Source organism: Rasamsonia byssochlamydoides (genome assembly GCF_041956645.1).
Source record: "Rasamsonia byssochlamydoides strain NRRL 3658 unplaced genomic scaffold VTN77scaffold_67, whole genome shotgun sequence".
NCBI classification, from domain to species: domain Eukaryota; kingdom Fungi; phylum Ascomycota; class Eurotiomycetes; order Eurotiales; family Trichocomaceae; genus Rasamsonia; species Rasamsonia byssochlamydoides.
The window spans coordinates 145,236-167,786 of record NW_027192450.1 but is presented as its reverse complement, the minus strand read 5'-3'; the positions used below and the strand labels follow the sequence as shown (position 1 = coordinate 167,786).

At 50.9% G+C, this 22,551-nt stretch overlaps 8 protein-coding genes across 8 annotated transcripts; 4 read left to right on the top strand and 4 right to left on the bottom strand.

Moving 5' to 3' along the window:
* Positions 1 to 1,005: 1,005 nt before the first annotated feature.
* Positions 1,006 to 3,324, top strand: VTN77DRAFT_7986 (uncharacterized protein; the record flags this gene model as incomplete). Its single annotated transcript, XM_069424433.1, has 3 exons — positions 1,006 to 2,535; positions 2,583 to 3,021; positions 3,125 to 3,324. The coding sequence occupies 3 exons, from the start codon at positions 1,006 to 1,008 to the stop codon at positions 3,322 to 3,324; spliced, it is 2,169 nt and encodes a 722-aa protein (XP_069274980.1).
* A 1,218-nt stretch (positions 3,325 to 4,542) lies between these two features.
* Positions 4,543 to 5,146, bottom strand: VTN77DRAFT_7985 (uncharacterized protein; the record flags this gene model as incomplete). The annotated part of the gene is made up of 3 exons (XM_069424432.1): positions 4,543 to 4,701; positions 4,801 to 4,827; positions 4,982 to 5,146. The coding sequence occupies 3 exons, from the start codon at positions 5,144 to 5,146 to the stop codon at positions 4,543 to 4,545; spliced, it is 351 nt and encodes a 116-aa protein (XP_069274979.1).
* A 4,429-nt stretch (positions 5,147 to 9,575) lies between these two features.
* Positions 9,576 to 10,745, top strand: VTN77DRAFT_7984 (uncharacterized protein; the record flags this gene model as incomplete). The annotated part of the gene is made up of 3 exons (XM_069424431.1): positions 9,576 to 10,120; positions 10,173 to 10,295; positions 10,343 to 10,745. 3 exons carry the CDS (start codon positions 9,576 to 9,578, stop codon positions 10,743 to 10,745), a joined length of 1,071 nt encoding a protein of 356 aa, XP_069274978.1.
* Positions 10,746 to 11,383: 638 nt separating this feature from the next.
* VTN77DRAFT_7983 (uncharacterized protein) lies at positions 11,384 to 12,532 on the top strand (the record flags this gene model as incomplete). The annotated part of the gene is made up of 3 exons (XM_069424430.1): positions 11,384 to 11,704; positions 11,796 to 12,339; positions 12,402 to 12,532. 3 exons carry the CDS (start codon positions 11,384 to 11,386, stop codon positions 12,530 to 12,532), a joined length of 996 nt encoding a protein of 331 aa, XP_069274977.1.
* A 637-nt stretch (positions 12,533 to 13,169) lies between these two features.
* Positions 13,170 to 14,624, bottom strand: VTN77DRAFT_7982 (uncharacterized protein; the record flags this gene model as incomplete). The annotated part of the gene is made up of 4 exons (XM_069424429.1): positions 13,170 to 13,256; positions 13,354 to 13,943; positions 14,019 to 14,436; positions 14,523 to 14,624. 4 exons carry the CDS (start codon positions 14,622 to 14,624, stop codon positions 13,170 to 13,172), a joined length of 1,197 nt encoding a protein of 398 aa, XP_069274976.1.
* Positions 14,625 to 15,459: 835 nt separating this feature from the next.
* Positions 15,460 to 17,110, bottom strand: VTN77DRAFT_7981 (uncharacterized protein; the record flags this gene model as incomplete). Its single annotated transcript, XM_069424428.1, has 4 exons — positions 15,460 to 15,603; positions 15,723 to 16,478; positions 16,769 to 16,951; positions 17,048 to 17,110. The coding sequence occupies 4 exons, from the start codon at positions 17,108 to 17,110 to the stop codon at positions 15,460 to 15,462; spliced, it is 1,146 nt and encodes a 381-aa protein (XP_069274975.1).
* A 94-nt stretch (positions 17,111 to 17,204) lies between these two features.
* On the bottom strand, positions 17,205 to 17,753 carry VTN77DRAFT_7980 (uncharacterized protein; the record flags this gene model as incomplete). The annotated part of the gene is made up of 1 exon (XM_069424427.1): positions 17,205 to 17,753. One exon carries the CDS (start codon positions 17,751 to 17,753, stop codon positions 17,205 to 17,207), a length of 549 nt encoding a protein of 182 aa, XP_069274974.1.
* A 1,534-nt stretch (positions 17,754 to 19,287) lies between these two features.
* Positions 19,288 to 22,065, top strand: VTN77DRAFT_7979 (uncharacterized protein; the record flags this gene model as incomplete). Its single annotated transcript, XM_069424425.1, has 1 exon — positions 19,288 to 22,065. The coding sequence occupies one exon, from the start codon at positions 19,288 to 19,290 to the stop codon at positions 22,063 to 22,065; it is 2,778 nt and encodes a 925-aa protein (XP_069274973.1).
* Positions 22,066 to 22,551: the final 486 nt, after the last annotated feature.

Genomic DNA, 22,551 nt, shown 5'->3' with positions numbered 1-22,551 from the left:
GCGCAAGAGGCTGAGTTTTATCGCGGTTGAGTGGGGCAAAGATGGAACCACTGGGTCAGTATCCAGGTACCGATCGGAATCATAACAATTATTGCATCATATCCTCTGTACCGGGGGATCAGTGAGAAGTAATAGAGATAATGTGTCCTGTGTAGAAAGGCCTAAACAAGCGAGATGTGCTAACACGTGCTTCACTGCTGATCACTAAGAGTGGTCAGGTCTGGCGAGACTGGGCTGACTCAAGGAATGCACTACAATCGAGATTAGTAATTATCAACATCTTCCATCAAAGAAACAACATCCTTTGTGCGTATTGGACGCTGCTTTCATTGCATCAGATTATCGCTATTCCACCATAACAATCACCTCTTCCCCCACTCCTCCACGCCCAGCCTTTGCCTCTTCTCCAGGTTCCGGAGGCTTATCTGTCCGGTTCGGGCATCTCTTGGAGCCGCTCAGCCTCACCCAACCAACACATGAAATTAATTTAGCAGCCGTCGGTAGGTTCCATGTTGGTTAGCGCTGGCTCTGCCCCTCTCCAGCCTTCATTCACTGCTAACTGCAACACAACTGGCACCCCTCAGGAACCGATTTGCTCCCTTCTGCCCCCTCGTCAGATCTGGCCGCCCAATTTGATTGCTTGCTCATCCACCTGTCTCATCTCGTGTCATCTCATTAGACAAGCGAACAATAGACAAGAGAACAGAACAATAAAAATACAAACACGACCAGTGCCTATCTAGAAGCTGACAGCACCCCGGGCAAGCACTCCAACCCTGGCTTAGGCGTGCTGACAGCCCGTGGATTACTGATACGACCTCGTTCGCGACTGGGCCATCAACACGCCCTGCTTACTCCTCCTACACCTACTGACCTGCATTCATTCTTGTCTCTCTTCTTATCCTTCGTCTCGCGCTCTCTCTCCCTTTCTTAACTCCCCCCTTCTTTGTCTCCCTCGCTCCCTCCCCTCTCCCTCTCCTCTTCCCTCCGATTTCTATCGACCTGATGAGTTCCCGTTTTAAATCTCTCGGTTTCTCCAAGCGCAAGAACAGCAACAACTCCCTTCCCCCGACCCAGGTCGCCAGCCCGCCCAAAAGCGGTGCCTATATCCCCCCACCTTCGAGCAACGCCTCGACCAGTCCGCCGCCGCCCGACGGTCACAACTCCTCCTCCACCAGTCTCCCCATGAACGGCCAGAATGCCCCGGGGCGGCCTCCAAGCTACACATACAACCCCGCTGGGAGGCCGACGAGCCCGGTGCCGCCGGGCGGCCAGCAGCAACTTGTCCATCATCCTCCTCCTCCCATCAATCCCGCCCTCTACGTCCAGCCCCCCTTGCCCGCCGGTCCTCCGCCTCCTGGGTACGGATACCAGCAGCCCATCCATCAGCATAGCATGCCTCCGACTCTGGCGCCTCATCAGCCCCTCCGGAACCCCGCCGTCGAGGTCGAGGGATCGAACCGAAACAAGGCGCAACTGATTGTCGGGATCGACTTTGGCACCACGTTTTCAGGTGTGGCTTTCGCTTTTGCGACCAACAATGAGGCACGAGAAGACATCATCACCGAGTGGCCGGGCGCGGGCACCCACACGAAACAGAAGATCCCCACGGTGCTCTACTACGACCAGTACCAGAAGGTGGTGGGATGGGGTCCTGATATCGCCGACGCCCTGGCCCCGACAGGATACCCCAAACCCGGCGTGCAGAAGGTGGAATGGTTCAAGCTGCAGCTGATGATGTCGGGCAACACCTACATCGATCCCATCAACCTGCCCCCGTTGCCGCCGGGCAAGTCGGAGATTGACGTAGCCGCCGATTACCTGTTCAAGCTGCGACAAGCGATGCGCGCGCAGCTGCAGAAGACGCTGGGCGAGGTCTTCAACCGCGAAGAGCGCAACATCCGCTACTTCCTGACCGTGCCCGCCATCTGGAACGATGCGGCCAAGGCGGCCACCCGCGCTGCCGCTATCCAAGCGGGCTTTTTGCGCGACGAGAACGACAATCGACTGACCCTCATCACCGAACCAGAAGCTGCGGCCATGTTCTGCGCCAAGACGGGTTTGCTCAACCTGAAGGTCGGGGACGCCATCTTGATCGTCGACTGTGGAGGTGGTACCGTGGATCTGATCGCCTACGAGGTCGAGGACGAAAACCCCTTCACGGTGGCCGAGTGCACAGCTGGATCGGGCGACTCGTGCGGTTCGACGGCGCTCAACCGGAACTTTAGCAACATTCTGCGGGCCAAGATTCGCAAGATGAAGCTGCCTGATGGCTCGCGGACGGCAGGGAAGGTGTATGCCAAGTGTATCATGGACTTTGAGAACCGGATTAAGGCGGACTTCCGGAACAATGGGCAGAAATGGGCAGTCGACGTGGGCATCGAGGCCGATTTCCCGGAGGCGGGCATCGAGGAGGGGTACATGACGTTTACGAACGAGGAGATTCTGCAGTGTTTTGAGCCAGTGGTCAACCGCATTCTCGAGCTGGTGCGCAATCAGATCATTGCCATTCAGGCGCAGGGTCGATCGTTACAGGTGAGTGCGTTGATTTTCATATTATAGATTGTTGCTGACTTCTGCAGAACGTGCTGGTCGTGGGTGGATTTGGCGCGTCCGAATATCTCTTCCAACAGATCAAGCTGCATGTGCCTCCACAGTACCAATCCAAGGTGGTGCGACCCATGGACTCTGTTGCTGCGATCGTGAAGGGTGCTGTGACGGCTGGAATCACGGAGCGGGTGATCACGCACCGCGTGGCGCGTCGACACTACCTGATGGCGACGTTGCAGCCGTTCAAGGAGGGATACCATCCGGAGCAGTACCGGGTTCCGAGTCTGGACGGCAAGGACCGGTGCAAGTACACGCGGCAGATTTTTGTGCAGAAGGGGGAGCGGGTGAAGATTGGCGAGCCGGTCAAGGTCAGCTTTTTCCGGCAGGTGGCACCGGGGGCGACCCTGATGTACGAGGATATTTTGTATGCGTGTGATGAGGATGTGTGTCCGGAATACGTCAAGGATCCACGTGAGTCAGCTGTTTTTTTTTTCTTTTTTTTTTCTCTTTTTTCTTTACGTCTCTTCACTTATACTTCACTCTTTTCTGTTCACCTTCTAATCGTCGTTTGCAGGCATCAAAGAAGTCGTCACCCTCACATCAGATCTGTCCCGCAAAAACCTTGAAAAGGACTTTGAGCGGATGGACACGCCGAATGGCACGTTCTATCGGGTATATTTCGATATTTATCTGACGCTTGATGGCAGCGAGTTCAATGCCGAATTGGTGTGTCAGGGAGAGGTCATGGGACGGTGTACAGCAAAGTTCAAGTGATCAGTTGAGTTATCCCAGCGGTATGCTTGATGAGTAATGACAACAAAATCCCACGACATCAGAAAGTTGGGCCTGTTTTTTCTCTTCTTGAGTGACCTCTGTGCATGGCTCGATTGGAGATCCTCTGATGGATGGTGACAAACTGACAGGTTGCTTGAGCTGGACAGCGGACAGCGCAGCGTACAGCGCCAGCACAGCACCTAGCACACCTACCCAGAAATCTCCTCCTTTACGTCACCTGGAGAATGAGGATGGCGTACATCTATCTCCTGACTGATCTGATCATCTGTTCATACGACTGACTGGTATGAGTTGAGGCGCGTGGTTTCAATTTCGATTCTGATTCAAGAGCTTTGTTTTCATTTCACATTTTATTTTATTTTTTTATCGTTATCATTATACCTTTGTTGTTGCTGCTGTTTGTTTTGTTCTTTGCATTGCCCGTCCATCATGTCTGGTTATATCCTTGAGCTTTGAACAAAATCATTCATCATGAATCTGGTTGAGTTGGCATGTTCTTCTTTCTCTTCTTTTTCTTTTTTTCGCTTTGGAAATGGACGACTCGACTAGGTAGTTCTCAATGCAGAGTGAGTGAGTAATTACATCAGTCAATCAGTCAATTTTATTTTATTAGTATGAGATGAGATAGGTGATATCCTTCTCTTTCTCTCTTTTTTTTTCCCTCTTGTTGAACAGAACAGAACAGAAAATTATTGTTATTATTATTCAATTCACCCTGGTAGATAATCTAATCTAGTCTAGTCTACTCTGTACTCTCATCTGACAGACACCGACAAACATGTAATTATTAACGTGATAAGAGGAATCTCCTCTCCCAGAACACTATTATTGAATTCCTGATTTGAATTTTTTTTCTTTTCTTTGAATTCTTTCGATCCTGGTATATTATACTAAGATTGACAGCTCGACTCGACTCGACTCGACCCACTCTTTTCTCTCCTCTTCAGCTATTGCACCACTTTGTTTGCTTGATTGATTTCTTTATTATTTTGTATATTTGAGTGTCACTAGTTGACTTGATTCTTTTTTCTTCTTCTCTCCCTCTTCCTCCGTAACCTAACAAAGCTGGAAGTCTGGCCCATCCCAAACTACCTCCATTAATTAACTTAAAATCCAAATCCCCGACCCCGACCCACCACCAATCCAACCCAACCCAATTTTTCTTTTGTTATTTAGGGAGGTTCAGAGGGTCAATGTTCAATGAGACGCCGTCTTCCCCGCAGAAGAAGAAGGAGAAGGAGAACTACTACCGAAATTCCCCAACGCGCCGATAATGGGGATCTTTTTCACAGAGTCCATGATGTTCCCGTGCGGGGCGAGATTGCCGAGGGCGCCGACGGCGGGGTTTCCTTGTGCCTTGGTCATGTCAATTTCACTTCAAAAAGAATTTTTTTTGTGGGGTTGGTTTGGTTCTTGAGTTTTTGCTTGTGTTGTGTTGGATATGGTGCCACTTACACCAGTGAGATAGTCGAGGGTTCCGGTCTATTTTTTTTTTGTTTTCATTTCATTTTGAAATTAGCTTAGCTGGTTTGATGGAAGAGGGAGATCATTATTGGAACAGTGATGGATAGATAGGTAGGTAGATAGATAGATAGGTAGGTAGATAGATAGATAGGTGAATAGATAGCTAACTTACCTGACGCTTATCCATCCCCATCTCATTATTATTATTGCTGTCCTTCATGTCCATATCCATATCCATATCGTTCTTCATATCCCCTACTGGCGCTGCAACCACCAGACTCAGGACCATGATCAAGGTGAGGATGAAGGAGGGGAAGGACATGCTGAAGGGTTGCATTTTTGGTATGTAGGTAGTATGGATGGATGGATGGATTTGTCGCTTCGATTGGATCGTAGTGGTATAGTAGTAATATAACAAGGGAAAATTGTGCTCTGCTCTCTTTTCTTGTTTGAGAAAGTAATATGGCCAGAGACAACGATGGAAGGTGATGTAGAGAAACAGACAAATTGAAAGAGTGATGGAGAGATGGAGGAATGGAGGAATGGATGGTTACGATAGTCAACCTAGCTAGGTAGCAACGGCCTCCTCCACCTCCTCCTTCTTCCCTTTTTTTTTCTTTTTTTTCTTGAACTTTGAACAGCTATGCTATACAAGTTACCTGCCAGGTACCGAGTACCAGTGGGTGCTGAATACGTAAGGGTGTAGTAGGTACAGTACATGACAGGTTAATTTCTAACCAATTGACTACTACTGACAACTATGTAATGTAATGTACAGTACTAGGGAGAGAAGTTATTTAGGCTTAACCTTGCTTTTTCTTCATTCCAGGGAAATGTTATGTGGACCTAGTAAGCAAAGGAGTAAGGAGTAAGGAATGAAGGGAGGGATCTCAAGAGAGGAGGGATAGACATCTAGCCCAGACGTACAGACCCCATCCACGATTAGGGTAGATTACAAGAAGGGGTGCCTGTATAATAGTACTCCGTACAGAACATATTTCCACCCCTTCCTTTCAACCCCTTCCTTCTTTCCTTACTTACCCTTACTTACTGCAGCAGCGTCTGGAGAACATCACGATCGGCATTTCCCCTCCCTTTCCTAGCTTAAAAGGTTCAAGAGTTTGAGCGCATTGCATGCCTTTTTTTTTTTTGATAGGATGGCGGGATGTGGGACGTGTTTGTTGACTGGTATGCTGTATGCTGTATGCTGGTATGGTACGCGGTAATTAAATGAACTATCCGTGTCCCTACATACATAAACCCTCTTAGATATATCCAGATATCTTGCTAGCAGGGTACAAAGTGTCGATAAATCAACTTGGCGAAGATATTTCTTCCCCCGGTGATATATATGTGAGATGTGATCGTAATCGTTGATCCAATAGGTCTGCCTGCCTGTCTACCTGTCTGCCTTGTTTCCAGCGTATTCATTTCATTCCCAATTGATCTTCAGACTTCGTATGGATATATAAATATTCCATGGATGATATAACAAGATATTCACAATCCCCTTGTTTCGCATTGCAGGGTTAGGGTCCAAACAAGACTGAGTGAAGTTGTTGGATGGACTGTACTGTATGTACATATGTACATACATACATTATTGTGTTCATCCATAATCAATCAATTAATTAGCATTTCTTTGTTGAATGCTGACAGACTTCCAACATTGTTGTCAATTGAAGACCATGCAATGCAACCCTCCTCCTTAGGTAACTAGTTGGATCAGATGACATGTACTGTACTGTACATGTATCTGATTGGATCACGTGGAGCTGACCTGAACGAAAGTTTTACCTGTCAAGGAGTGAAGTAAGTAAGTAGCACAACGTTGTGAAGTATGAGACAAGATAGGATAGGTCGGTTGACGACTCATTGAAATTGCTCTTTTTGCGAAAAGATTACACAGGATGAACTGACTGAAAATGGAAATGGTGGTATTGCACGGGATCGCTGCCCCATCTGGAGGGTAGTGAATTCGTATAGTACAGTACGAGGGTGGTATGAGTAGTACTGTACATCGTCAGGTGACAAAAGGTCACTATCTTGGCACAGTACGCCCTGGAATACAGAGTAGTATATCTTGTATTCGTGGCAAAGGATAGCTAGTCCAATGATTCACTCAAGTACTCCCCCGTACACGATGGAGGCAGTAGTTTTGCAAAGGCGGACGACGAGTCAGTCATCTGGAGAAATCTATCGAATTGCTGGTACTTATCGTAACATTGCTGTTGGAAAATCGAGACAGAGACATGGTTGTTGAAAGCAAAAGAGTGGCGATGTTTCTGACAGCAGCAGCAGCATCTGTCCTTGCGATGGACCAAGGTGAGAGAGTGGACAGCAGTTGCATGTCCTACATGGTACGTGTACATATGTGTACGTACCTAGGGAGATGTGAAGCAGCCACGTCTACGAATACAAATGCAGAGTACAGCTACAGAGGGAGCAAAGCCGCGTGACGGATCAATCCCAGCTGAGCATGACTGAATGAACGCCAGGAAATCAATTTCCGCAGTGTCTCCGCCCTGCCAGCAACAAGGACCTGTAGGAGTCTCCGCTATCAGCAGCGGGTCTACGCCGAGGAAGTTAAATGGCGGGCAACTGGTCTAGACTAGACGTCTGTTTACCCGTCCAGGCCTTCTATTTCTGCCAAGGTGGAAGCTCCAACTGATCAACTGATGGATAAGATATCCGTAGCGGGAATCCTTTTGCAGAGAATTTTCGGATTTTTCTCCAATCAATCGTTCCCGACGACGTAAATGTAAGACAGCTGCCAACGAGGACAACACCATGAGGCATTTATTTTCGGTCGTCCAGTTGATTGGCAATTTCTGATGGACAGACTGGAAGACGTGGTGATATTGACGTAGAGAGCCAAACTTGGAAACAGGCCAGTAGATGTTCAGAGCCAGTGAACGACGCTGTCCTGACTCTGTCAGTATCAATTGACATGAACAAATTTCAGACTGTTGATATTGACTCGGTAGGAGTACCAGGGGAAGTCTGTCAGATCAGTGCGCCCGGTATCAGATAACCATATCTCTGTAGATCTGGCGAAATTAAACTTTCTTTTGTTTTCTTTTGTTTTCTCTTTCTTTTTGCACTTTTCCTTTTCCTTTTTCTTCTCTTCTCTTCTTCTCTCTAACTCTCCGTGACTTTTTTTTTCTCCAGATTGTGGAGATCTGCTGTTACTGACGTATCATGTACTCCGTACTGTACCTACAACGTGTGCTGGTCAACCTCGGCTCGACTCGTTTAAACGGCACGAGACCACTTGACGCAGTGGGTTTTGAAATTCATGGCTAGTCGCTTTGACGTATTGCCCCAAAACGATCTAGGCCCAGGGCAAGCCGTTAACCAAGCCGCTTACTTAGCGAGCGGTCGGTTATCAGTCGGCAAATCCACAGTCTGTTGAAACTGAGTAGAAAGACCTAGCGGGTACTCGCGTACTCCGTAGATCAGCTGCCACAGGAGCAGCGTGTTGGTCTAGGTCCTCGACCGATATTCGACTCTGCTGACCAGCACCTGATAGCACCTGACAGCACCTGACCAGCACCTGACCGTCAATAGCTTCGTACAACCAGCTGAGTGATCTTTTTTTTTTTTCATCATTCAGGTTGTGGCGATGCCAGACATCAAGCTTCGTGGTTGGCCGGTTGCAGCCCCGCTTGAAGCTTACAGCAACAAGCTACAGTAGACGAGCGTATGAGCGTGAAGACAAGACCAAGCTCAGCCACTAGATTGGCTCGTCAGACGAGAAGAGCAAAAAGACTGGGGATGCGCGAATTCCGGGCGTTCCTAACCTCGTGGCGAGGCAGGGCGGCAAGCGCGCTTTGCGCGGGAAGGGAGATAATCGAGGAGGGTCTTGACAGAGGACTCCAGGGATGTTCGCGAATTCAGGGCTGCTCAATGCTCATCCGGGGAAGGACCTCCTGGCAGTGCACTGTGGAACAGTATGGAGCTGAGAGCGGAGGCTGCAAACGTGACTGGCAAAGGCCGACAGGGGCGAGAGCCCGCGTGGGGATCCGCCATGCCCGGACGGGGAAGACGCCGTGATCGCAGCCCCACGAGGGATGGATCGTGGATTCGTGAGAACGGCGCACCGAGAGAGGCATTCCGTACGGAGTAATCCGTACTCCGTAACATGATTCCAGCTCTCACCCGACGACTCGGACGGCGTCTTCAGAATTTTCCTTTTCAGTGCAATTCTGTCCAGGGCAGCTGTTGCTGTTCGAACCCGGCTGCCAGTGAGAAGCTGCGGAGGCAAGCGTGCACGGACGTCATCACACGCGCATCCTTTTTTTGAACAGTAAATCCCGCTCAATAATAGGCATTCTGAGACCTCCGCTGCTGTCAGCCCAGCCCCAAACCCATACATCGCTCTTCTCTCCTGCTCTGCTCTCCGCTGGAAATTGCGATTGGGGCGGCCGCGGGTTGAACGGGCTACAACCGGAAAACCTGATCGATCATGTGGTTGCTGCAATGCGATCCAGCGCTGGCGCTCCACTGCATTTTGTGGGGAAGAAGACCAGGCCCTTCAGACACGTATCAGACAGGAAGGCACGTGTTGGTTGTGCAATCCTTTTAAAATGAGAGGCCAGGAACCGGTCTGGAAGCAGGTCAGTCTGAAGACCTCTTCCATTTAGGGCTTTCTTCGTTTGAGCCAGTTTCTTTCTATTTAGCCGTATATAATTATAATTTTCTTTTGGTGTGGCATTGAGATTCTGAATCTTGAGCGATCCGAATCGGGCCTGCTCCTGTCAATGATGGTGCACTCCTTACCCTTGACTGGCTTCATTGTCATCGTCCTGGTGATCAAATGGTTGTGGAAGTGGTTTTCTTCTCAGGCTGTTCGTTCCAAAGGCGATGACCATGATGATGATGTCACGCGCATGCCGCCGTACCCCAGTGAACCCATAAAGGGACGAGAAAAGTTCCAGATAACGATGGGTCTGCGAAAGCTCGATGAGTGGAATTGGTTGACCATTGACAAAAACTACATGAAGGAACACCAAGTCCGCGATGCTCTCCTTCGAGACGAGAGAGAGAATGTCTTCCAATGTCTGCCGGAGTCGCGGGAAGCCTGTGCAGAGGCCCTGGAAGAGGTGACCAAATTCCTCTGCGAGCGTTTCCCAAGCATGTTTGAAAAGAAAAAGCGTGGCTCCGAGACGGTGATCCACAACAAGAAGACCGGAGAAACGTTTGTATTTGGGGGAAAAAGCAACACGATGGAGCCTCTGGAGATCGCAGTCCGGCTGACCATGGAAGACCTGAGCATCCTGATGAAGAATGACGATGGCGAGTACTATCTGTACGTGTTTGACTCTCCTCTCAATGGTCTGCAGGAAACTGACAAAATACAGAGCAGCCAGCGCCAGTCTGTTTCCTGTGGGCTGGAGGGTCCAAGACCGAATTGGATGGACCATCTCCCAGTTGCATGGGCCAGTACCGCAATGGCACGAGAAGATCGGCCATTCGGTGAACAAGTAAGTATTCTGTCGGTGACATTGACTGCTCCGCCTGACTTCTCCAGATTCATGTGCCGTCTGACCCCGGAGTCGCCGATGGAGCGCTCCAACTATTTTCTGGAGATCAGACAGCCGGGCGAGGACCTGTCGTCGACTCTCTTCCGTCCTGATGGACTGATGGAGCAGGATGTCAGCCCGTTGGCGGATGACATTCTCATTCGACGGGAGAGACAGACCTTTCGCCGGCTGCCTCGGACGGGGGCGCTAGTGTTCAGCGTCAAGACGACGCTGACGACTCTGAGCGAGCTGCCCCTGCAAGAGGTCCAGAATCTGGCAAAGGAGATTCAAAACTGGCCGGAAGACATAGCGGCCTACAAGGGACGCGACATCTGGGGGAAGCATGTGATGGAGTATTGTAATCAGCGGGCCGGCCTGCAGATTACAGGTGAAGGTAAACGCGAACTGTGAGGCGGAAGTCAACACGTCAGACACGATGATTATAATAATTCTGGATGACCAAAAGTCTGGGCGGCTGTCTGAATACCTTTAGCGCTTTTGCATTGATGGAAATTGCTTTTTTGTTTGTCGGATGTGGTCCAATGGCTGGGCTGGATGTGTTAAGTAACTGACGGAGTAAGGTTGGCGGATCGACAGGCTAACCAAGCAAGCGTGGGCTGAAACGTGACTGCCCCGCGTTAAGCTAACCACGGCGCTTAGGCAGATTCTCTCCTCCAGTCATTCAATCTTGCTCTGCTATATCTGAGATGGCCAGCGCTGTCACTATTTTGTTTCTGTGGCGGTGCTGGCCGTTGTATTGCTGTCTTTGTTTCACTTTATCGCAGTCACCCCGAGTCATTGAATGCATTTAGACTCGACAATGCTGTTTGTCCTTTGTTTTCTTTGTATGTACTGTACATACATATCGTCCTCTACTGAGGTCAAAATCAAAACCATATTTCAGTTTCCCTCTTCTGTTTGTAGCTGCTTGCACCATTCCACCTTCTACTAGACTCTATAATTGCTTCCTCATGTTGCGCCTGTCGTTGCAGTGCACATCGCTTCTGTTCCTGCTTACACTGCTCACTCCTACCAATGCAATTCACCATATGAGGCTGCAGCCCGTGCCATGGGTCAACAAACGCGATTCCAACCGGCAGTTCAGGGTGACCAACTACTGTCCAGTCGACATCTATCCGGCCATCGAGACCCAGGCGGGAACCGGCCCCGGATTTGGAGGCTTCCACGCGACGCCCGGGAACACGACCAACTTCACCGTCAGCGCAGACTGGCAAGGTCGCGTCTGGGCCCGGACCAATTGCAGTTTCAACGCGGCTGGCACGGGACCAGCACAGCCAGGAGGGCTGAACGGGACGGGGAAGGCGTGTTTGACGGGGGATTGCGGGGGAGTCGTTGACTGCAAGGGGACGGTGAGTCTGTCGTTATTAATATTTTCTTTCTTTCTTCTTTGCTTATTATTCATTTTTTTTTAACAGAAGATTCGCTGACAGCTGACAACAGGGCGACCCTGCCTCCCTGGCAGAATTCACTCTGGCAACCAGCATGGGCCTCTCCTTCTACGACATCTCCCTCGTCGACGGCTACAACCTCCCCATCGGGATCGTGTCGCTGCACACCGAGTCCAGCGATCCCAGCCTGGCCAGTATTCCCCCCAACACGACGAACCCGGTCTGCATCGGCAGTCCCGACTTCCTCGCCCAGGCGGGAGCAACCAACAGCAGTGAGGATAGCATACCTGTCAACATCACCATCGGCAGTGTGACGTACGACACTCCCTTGGAAGACTCGCTGCAAGCCCACGCCGTGTCGCGATGGTGTCCATGGCCGCTCCAGATGCAACCACCTCCCAAACCGGGCGCGGGCGTCTATCCGTACCCGGACGACAACATCCCCCGCCCGGCCTTCGACCCGTGCCTCTCGAGCTGCTCCAAGTACGGCCGGCCGAGCGACTGCTGCTCAGGCGACTACGACAGCCCATCCGCGTGCAAGCCGAACCTGTACAGCAAGGCGGCGAAACGAGTGTGTCCGGATGCCTACAGTTATGGTGAGTTCGCCCAGCCATTATCAGGAAGAATAAATCAGTTGTACTGTACTAATAGTTTCTAGCCTACGACGACGCGACCTCCACCTTTGCCATCAAATCCGGGGCCGGATTCGAGGTCGTCTTCTGTCCGTCTGGCCGGTCGACTAATATCCGGCAGACGGTGGATCAGAATTCTAATTCTAATTCTTCCTAATATAGTTAGTAATCAGCTGCGAGAACAAGGACAATGCAAGTTGACTGATTAGTTGACCAGACTGACTGGTACTCATGCTTATGCTTATGCTCATCGCGATGACTGATTGATTTATTTGCGCCATCTATCTATCTATATATCTATCTATCCACATTTTACACTCACCCTGCTATCTTCTGCACTACATGCATGGAGTTGGAGTTGTATAGACAGTGCACCGTTCATTCAGTTAGTCATTTCTTTATTTATTTGTACATACTTACATCCCTCTATCTATTATATATCCAACGATAATTCTCAGACTGTATGCATACATGTGTGTGTGTGTGTGTGCTATTAATACCGAAGTTTGAAGTCACCCGTCTATCAAATCAAAATCTAGAAGAAAACAAGAAAAGAGAAGAGAAGAGAAAGAAAAAAAGAAATACCGTACCTAGACAAGACAAGCTAGGCAGGTACCATACGTATGAAAGCTCTGCCCTGCTGAAGAAGTTTACCGTACTGTACTGTACAAACAAACGAGGTAGATAATAAGGCAGACAGAAAAGAAAATCGGGTATATTATACTATAATAACACTCACGGGAAAGAAAGAAAGAAAGGAAGAAAGGAAAAGTGAACACTGGCTCGGACTGATATCACAGCTTCGCCTCGCGGGATGGTTTGTTGCTGTTGCTGTTGCCGTTGCTCTCCTCGTCTTCGTCTTGCTTCAGTCGGACGACGCCCTGGTAAGTACGAAGAAAGAAAGCGTCAGTATACCTATACCTGGTACAGAATCCTGCTTGCAAACCGCATAGTTAATACGATACAATAGGGACATACCTCCTGCACACACGTCGCGATGAGCACGCCATCCCTCGACCACAGCTTCTGCATGACCAGCCCCCTCCCCTCGCCCGCCCACGGGCTCTCCATCTCCGAGAACATCCACTCATCGGCGCGGAAGGCGCGCGGGTTGTGGAAGTAGATTGTGTGGTCGAGACTGACCATCATGCCTATCTCTCTGGTGTCTTTCTTCTTCCTGATGTTGTTGTTGCGGTTGATGATGGACGATATTTTGGACGCGTCTAGTGGCGTGCCGTCCGCTTGCTGGTTGGCGGCGGCGGCGCGCAGCTCTGCCACGGTGGCTTCGGCCTGCGCCTTTTCGTCCTCCGCTAGGTCCTTCAGGTACCGCGCAATTGTGTCGCTGTCTAGGTCGGAGGGGTTCTTGAGCGATTGCAGCACCCGCTGCAGCGCCGCGGGGGACGCGAACCGCGGGATGTCGTGCACCCGCGACACCGTGCCGATGAAGTAGCTGTCGGACATGTATGCCAGCGCCGACAGGTGGGCTTGGTGGCCTCCTGCGGCGGAAATCCGGCCTCGAGCGCGGATCCACTGTCTGCTGCGCTTGTCTTCGGGGTTGTTCGATCCTGCTGGTAGCAGTCAGTTAGACACAATCCCTGCACACTATTTCTTCACAGTATCGAACTAGGGCGGTTGTAGCATACCATTCACAATCCCCACCTTCTGCGATTCAAACGGACTGCGGTGTTCGCGTCCAGGCGTGGGAGCCGTCTCCTCCGGCGGTGGAACGCTCGGCATACGCGCAGCATGCTCGAGCTTCTTCTTGCCGCCACTGTCCTCCCGACTAAAGCTCAGGGTTGTCGTAAAGATAGGCCGTCCTCGCTGTCGAGCCTGCACCGTGCGGGTCGCAAAGCTGCGGCCGTCGCGCACCCGTTCGACGTGATACATGATCGGGATCTCGGAGTCGCCCGCCAGGACGAAGTAGCAGTGCATGCTGTGCACGGTGAAGTTGCTGGGAACAGTGCGCTGCGCGGCAGACAGGGATTGGGCGATCGCGGCGCCGCCGTAGATGCCGCGCGCGCCGGGGGGATGCCAGAGGGGGCGTGTGTTGGTGAAGACGTCCTGAGTCTCGTCAGTCAGTATCGCGGGGTCGGTAGGCAGCCTACGTAGGTAGGTAGAACGTAAGTTCAACAGTTTGCGACACTCACCGGCCCAATGTCCAGAACGGGCGTCAGCTCGAGGACATTCTCAATGGGGGCCTTGGAGGCATCCAGCGGAGGGGGCTCGAAGAGAGTCACTCTTTTCGTCATGCTGAGTTGGCGTGTAGTCTTCCGACAAGATTAGTTTTTAGGACCGTGATGCAGTCAACGATAAGGATATGGAACTGTATTATATACCAGACTAGCAGTACAAGCACCTGCTAGATGAATGGAAAAAAAATCATGTTCGGAGGAAAGAAAGAAAAGTTGAAACGAGTACATGTGATGGACATAACTCGGAGATCTAATTAGTGACGACGATGGCATCTCCGAAGGGGCCGCAGCCGAGGTTCATTTTCCGTTTCGGGACGGAAGGAAAATTACGGTTCAGTTATTATGCAAGTAGTGCCGACGGCTGTCAGGAGCTTCTAATTATACCTAAATTAATTATTATTCCAAGACTAATTAATAATAATCCCTGTCGAAAAACTCATTATTATGGTCAGCGTTAGATATCTATAGATGGACGGAGTAGATGTAGATCCCTCTTATCACGCACGTTCCGTTCCGTTATGTTGTATTGATTGGACATGGAGTTGATTCAATTCGATGGAACTGCATTCATTGTATTGCAGTGAATTGAATTAATTAATTAGCAAAAAACTGTTAATTAAGCAATTAAGCAACTGACGACGGTAGTTAATACTGTAGTTAAGACTAAGTAGGTTGGTTTTTCTCCTTATCCTCCCGTGCATCCATTCCATCAGCAATAAGCAATTAACGAAAGTACGATTCCATCCATTCAGTCAGTAATCCTCAAACATCGTCCGTTATAGGGATAATATAATCAATCATCGTCGTGTTCCGGGCTCGTTCGTCCGTTCGCGCCTCCATCTGACTCCAGATACGTCCAGCCAGCCAGCTAGCTCCAGCTAGGTGTCTCCAGCTACACCTTCATCGCGTACTGCTTCATATACAGGTAATCCGGCATGTTGCGGTTGACCGTCTCGCGAATGATTCTGGCGCCCTTTTCGCCGTATTTCTCGCGCCACTCAGCGTCGAATTCCTCTTCGGATTTGAAGCTCTTTTTCTGGAAATATCAGCAAAATAAAAATCTTAGCGTTAGCTCCGAATCCGTGGTGATAACAGTATTTTTCCTCCTTTTTTTTTCGTTTCATCATGGAGACACATGCAATGCTGGCAACTTACGTGACAACGGGCCGTCAGTCCCTTAGATTGGATCGCGTCATCGTGGAAGCCCTTCCACTTCTCGAACGCCTGCTTAGCCAGAGTGTGGTCTTCCTCCGTGTCCCAGTTCAGCATCCCCGGCTCGTACTTCAGGCCGACACTCTTGCAGAACGCTTCGATCATCCCGGCCGGATTGTCCAGCAGGTCATCGGCGTCCACTACGCAGATTTCCACGCCCTGAGTTTTACCGTGGTAACCACCGTTTGTCGATGAGCCGTTCAATCCGTTCCGGTGGGAAGCATCCTTGTCGACGCCGTCGGTCGCGATCCGTGGCCGGACGAGGCCGACTTTGCGCAGGTAGTCAAACACACGGCGCACTTCGTCGTAGCCCGCCTCGGACGGGTAGAACTCGTAGAACCCGGTCACCTTGTCCAGCGGCGGGATGGTGCACCGGTAGTACGACGGGATGCTGTAGTGAGGATCGCGGATGAGGAAGGTGAAGTGAAATTGGGATAGGAGCTCGGTGGGCACCACGGTTGGATTGCCCAGTTCCGACTCCGTCCCGTACGGGTAGGGCTTGCTAGAGCTGCCAGAAGCCCCGTTCCCGTTGACAGTCACACCGTTCCCTACATCGGTGTGACTGTGGCTGTGGCCGTTGACTTCTCCGTTCGTGCCGATTCCGCGTTTCACCTTCAGCAGAGACGGGGCGATGCTGGCCGGTTTGCCGTTCGGAGGCACTAGGTAATGGATGATATCTTTGATGAAGATGCGCTTTCCCTGTTGATCAAGGTAAGCATCGATCTACCGACCTCGAGTAACACAGACAAACACGAGGAGATGGTTGTGTGCAGCGTGCGACAGTGGCTCCGTCAAGGAAAGTAAGAGTAAACATGGAATAGCCTCCATATGGCGATGGTTAGGTAGAATAGGCAAAACACGTCAAAATGTCTCTCCACAGCCGTGTCACTCTGTCACAGCCGCTCCAGTGGAGATTTCACAAGAGAAGGAACAAAAATGACTGGCAAGGGTAGTATGAGACAACAAAGACATCAAAAGAATGATCGGACCTCAGCGGATTCTCTCTCGATCCGATCGAAGATGGTTTTGAAGGTCGAGCGGCTAAAGCCACTGGCGACCCTAGCCTGTTCATCCTGCTCATATCTCTCGCTGAGCCTCTCGGGGCCATAGTAGAAGGCATCGCCGAACGGTTCGTGGATGCATTGTAGCGTATCACGGCGGGTCATAAAGACCTGTCGGGACAGTAGTCAGCGAATATTCGCCTGCGCATGAAAATTTCAAGCTGATAAAAATGAAAAGGTGATAAAAGAGGAGGGAAAATACTGAACCCTTTCAAACGCAGTGGAGCATGCCCGGGGATGGGTAGCGACAAAAATAGGCTTGTTTGACATGTTTCACGCCAAATCAAATCGTTTAAATTGGTTCTAATCCAATGGATTTACTAGAATTGTGGTGACTGGTCAAGCACACAAGAGATGCGTCGGATCACGCAAGCGGGAGACTTTCAGATTGGGACGAGACTACAGTATTTAAATAGATATTTAAACCCTGCAGCGCTAGGAGCTCGAGCGATGGCAGAAAGATAAAAAAGGAAATAAAAAAAAAGGTAAAAAGCAAACAAGACTGTCTGTCCTTTATGACGAAAGGCTTAAAATATTTCCAGGTTAAGGATTTTACCTGGTTCTGAAAACCTAATCTTGGTATCCATGCGGTTGAGGCAGGAGGAACCACGAGCGAAGGGGGTGTGGAGGTGGGCAGCTGACTGGACAGCGAGTAACGGCAAAGGCTCAGGTACGCCTCCTCGGTAGGGACCATGCATCGAGGCGAGTTTGCCGCGCAAGGGGGGGCAAAGGTACGCTGGATGAGGCAATCATCGTCCTTGGTTGGGAGTCTAGGTGTGGCGACTGGCAGTGTAGACGTTGGGTGGTGCCTGAGAAACGTGGATTGCTTTTCGTCACGAAGCGCTCTAACCGTCAACCAAATCTCCTTTCCTTGAGCTTTGACATCTAGGTTGCAGCCTCTCCGCAGATCCATGTCCAATGACAGGTTTGCTCGAGACGAAGAGGTGGGATGCTGTCTGGATAGTGGACGATGTTAAACGACCCCCGCACAAGATATGATATATATGTTGCATACCTAGGTGGGTAGGTACTAAGATCCCGTCTCTTAGGGTAGACGCTTTCCTTTTTATCCCTGCATACTTTTGAGTAAAGGATCCTTGTGCATTAGTAGGGATTTTTCCTCGCTCTAGTGATAACAGAACGAAAGCTGTATGGCGCGTCTTCGCGTCAGACTAAGGAACTCCTCTCTTCTTGACTTGACGTCATCATCAGCTAAATCCTGGTTTCCCGAGATACGACAGGCCTTTCAATTTCTTGTTTCCTTGAGGTATGTCGCAGAGTCGCAGCAGTTGGATGGTTAGTGAACGAGTACTCGTACTCCGTACATTCCGCAACAACAAATCGTGATCGTCGTTGACAACAGGATATGCAGACCCGCCCGCCGCCATTTTCTGTTTGGGCCGGCCCGTTCGACCATTCCTGTGCCACGAGGCAGCCCTGTTGGGCCTGAGGGCGGCACTAATACCTGTCTAAAGAATTAGTTTAACATGTTAGTGTCCTCCAGGCTCCAACCAGGATGACACGGTTTACGATGAAAGTAAATGCAGGCGATGACTGCCCCAGAGGAGGGCCTGAGGCCTTGCCGCCAAGAGTCTTTCACGTGACTTAAATTAATCACGTGATTATGAAACAGTATGATGACTAAGACTGCAGCGATGACATCATACTATACCTAAAGAGGTAAAACGAGGGGCAAAGTCATCGTCGATTTTGTATTCTGTCTGTCAAACCATCGTATACGATGACAGGATCTCTTGTACGTATCACTATCATCCAAACCAAAGATTGTCAGTTTGATTTTTCTAGTAGCTAGCTAGGTATGGAACTATGAGGAGAAACTCTCTGTCGTAAGGGTAAAGTAACAGATCAAGAGGCGCTCTCCAGAAACGGAGTGGACGGTTCCATGTCTTGCTTCATCCTAACTCCATCGGGCAGGGTTCGAGATTCAACTAAAATAGAAGAAGAACCTCCACAGATCCATGGATTTCATCACGGCAACCTAAAATAGCCTTAAAGTTGCCTCGTGTTAACCCCTTCCAGAAGTCGACTCCTCAGGATGAGATCATGACTCGCGGGCGACTGGGCGGCGGAGATCACGTGGCGTGACGTCGATGGTGCCAGCGGGTGCGAGAACAAGGTGGAAGGCGGGCGAAGCAGCGGGCACCCGCGGGGCCCATCCAGAGGACGCCGGAAACGTCCTCCAGGGTTGACGCCAGCCTATATTATCCCTCCAACTCTCTCAGCCTCGATCCTATCTTTTCTCACTTCTCCAGACATAGATTGACACGAGATTGGAATCTACTCGAGGGTTTTTCTACCTCCTTTTTTCGACCCGTGGAGGGCGAATTACATATGACGTTTTGAAGACCTCATTCACTCTCTCGTTAATATTGCACACACACAAACGCACATACACGCTTTCACCGACCTGACCTCTACAATTCACCATGAACGGCGCTCAATTTACAGACAGGGCCAATAAGGCCCTCCTCGACTCGAATAACCTCGCCGAACAATATGCGCACTCGCAGATCCTTCCCCTCCATCTCGCAATATCCTTGCTGAACCCGCCTGCAGACGAGACCGAGAAACAACCCGCAGGACCGGGTGAAGCCCCGAGTGTGCCTCTCTTCAAACAAGTCGTTGAACGGGCACATGGCGACCCTCAGCTTTTGGAACGGGCGCTGATGAAGCTGCTTGTCCGCCAACCCAGCCAAGATCCTCCGCCAGAACGGGTGGCCGTCTCCCCTGCACTCGCCAAGGTGATCCGGTCCGCAACCGAGTTGTCCAAGACACAAAAAGACAGCTATGTCGCGGTCGACCACTTGATCATGGCGCTCGCCCAAGACGGCCAGATCCAACGGGCCCTGGCGGATGCCAACATCCCGAACGTCAAGCTTATCGACACCGCCGTGCAACAGATTCGCGGCAACCGGAGGGTCGACTCGAAAACCGCCGATTCGGAGGAGGAACACGAGAATCTCAAGAAATTCACCATCGATATGACTGCCCTTGCTCGCGAGGGAAAGATCGATCCTGTCATTGGCCGTGAAGAAGAGATCCGACGAGTCATCCGCATCTTGACCAGACGAACGAAGAACAACCCTGTTCTCATTGGAGAGCCTGGTGTCGGAAAGACCACTATCGTGGAAGGTCTTGCTCGCCGGATCGTGAACGCAGATGTCCCCGCCAACCTGGCCCACTGCAAGCTTCTCTCCCTCGATGTCGGATCGCTCGTGGCAGGCAGTAAGTACCGAGGCGAGTTTGAAGAGCGCATGAAGGGCGTTCTCAAGGAGATCGAAGAGTCGCGCGAAATGATCGTCCTCTTCGTCGACGAGATCCACCTTCTGATGGGTGCAGGATCTAGCGGCGAAGGAGGCATGGACGCTGCCAACCTTCTGAAACCGATGTTGGCCCGAGGCCAGCTTCACTGCATTGGCGCCACGACTCTGGGAGAATACCGCAAATACATCGAAAAGGACCAGGCGTTTGAACGACGATTCCAACAAGTCCTGGTGAAAGAGCCTTCGGTGAATGAGACCATTTCCATCCTCCGAGGTCTCAAGGAGAAATACGAAGTTCACCACGGTGTCAACATTCTTGATGGTGCCATCGTCGCGGCCGCCACGCTTGCAGCTCGTTATCTCACTGCTCGACGACTACCAGACTCGGCAGTGGACCTGATCGATGAAGCCGCCGCTGCAGTCCGCGTCACACGCGAGTCTGAACCCGAAGCGCTCGACAACCTGGAGAGAAAGCTGCGTCAGCTGCAGATTGAAATCCATGCCCTGGAGCGGGAGCAGGATCCGGCCTCGAAAGCACGTCTTGAGGCGGCTAAGCAAGAAGCGGCCAATGTGTCTGAAGAGTTGCGACCGCTGCGCGAGAAATACGAGCGGGAGAAGAAACGCAGCAAGGATATCCAGGATGCCAAGATGAAGCTCGACTCGCTCAAGGTCAAGAGAGACGAGGCTGTGCGTTCGGGAGACACCCAGACCGCCGCCGATCTCGAGTACTACGCTATTCCTGAGACCCAGGCTCTCATCCAGAGGCTCGAGGAAGAAAGAGCGAGAGCGGATGCCGAAGAACGGGCTCGTCTCGGCACGAACGGTGAGACGCTCCTGGCTGATGCAGTCGGTCCCGACCAGATCAACGAAATCGTCGCCCGATGGACCGGTATCCCGGTCACGAGACTCAAGACCACGGAGAAAGACAAGCTCTTGCACATGGAGAGGCATCTTGGCAAGATCGTCGTGGGCCAGAAGGAAGCCGTTCAGTCGGTGTCCAATGCGATCCGGTTGCAACGCTCCGGGTTGGCCAACCCCAACTCACCTCCCAGCTTCCTCTTCTGTGGACCGTCGGGCACGGGTAAGACGCTGCTGACCAAGGCCCTCGCGGATTTCCTGTTCGACGACCCCAAGGCCATGATCCGGTTCGATATGTCCGAATACCAGGAGCGGCACTCTCTGAGCCGCATGATCGGTGCTCCGCCGGGATACGTTGGGCACGATGCCGGTGGACAGCTGACGGAGAATCTGCGCCGCCGTCCTTTCTCGATTCTGCTGTTTGACGAAGTCGAGAAGGCAGCCAAGGAGGTGTTGACGGTGCTGCTGCAACTCATGGACGACGGACGTATCACTGACGGACAAGGCCGGATTGTCGACGCCAAGAACTGCATCGTCGTGATGACCTCCAACCTGGGCGCCGAATTCCTCTCCCGCCCGACAGCCAAAGACGGCCGGATCGAGCCTCAGACACGGGAGCTGGTCATGGGCGCACTGCGCGACTACTTCCTCCCCGAATTCCTCAACCGGATCTCCAGCATCGTCATCTTCAACCGTCTCACGAAGCGCGAGATCCGGCAGATCGTCGACCTCCGACTGGGCGAGATCCAGCGCCGTCTGGAGCAGAACGGCAAAGACGTCAAGATCGAATGCACTGAAGAAGTCAAAGACTACCTCGGCGACGCGGGCTACTCGCCCGCTTACGGCGCGCGTCCCCTGTCGCGGCTGATCGAGCGCGAAGTCCTCAACCGGCTGGCCGTTTTGTTACTCCGCGGTGCCATCAAGGAGGGCGAAACGGCGCAAGTCGTCATGAGAGACGGGCGCATCGATGTCCTCCCCAACCATACGGACAGCGAGATGGAAGATGACCAAGACATGGTCGATTCGGAAGAGGCGATCGCCGAGATTGAGGAGAATAGCGGCGATATGGATCTTTATGAGTGAAGTACATACATACGTACATAAATATGTTTTCTGATTCCCATGTTTCCCAGTCCTGACGGGATTGGTTGATACGACGAAGATGAAGTTATGAGATAAAGACTTTTTGTACTTCTTTTTTTTGTTTTTGGTTTTTGGTTTTTGTCTTGTTTTGTCTTTAGCGTGGTGTGGCATGGCATGGCGTTTTGGGAATGTGGGATTGTTTGTTTCCACGATTTTGATAGATTCTTTTGATTCATTGTTTATTGATCGATGATCATGTATGTACACAATGCAACATGTATTCATGTAATATAGACAAGACAGTTTATATTGTTGATACGAAGGATATGATATGTTTATACTTGAGGTTGGCTTGACCCTTCTCTACTTAGCCTACTATATATAGAAATATAAAACATGTTGGGTCATATGGAAGATCGATCGATCATATCACTCAATCTCAGATCCCTAGTAGATAGATAGACGTTGGTAGATACCCGCTTTATT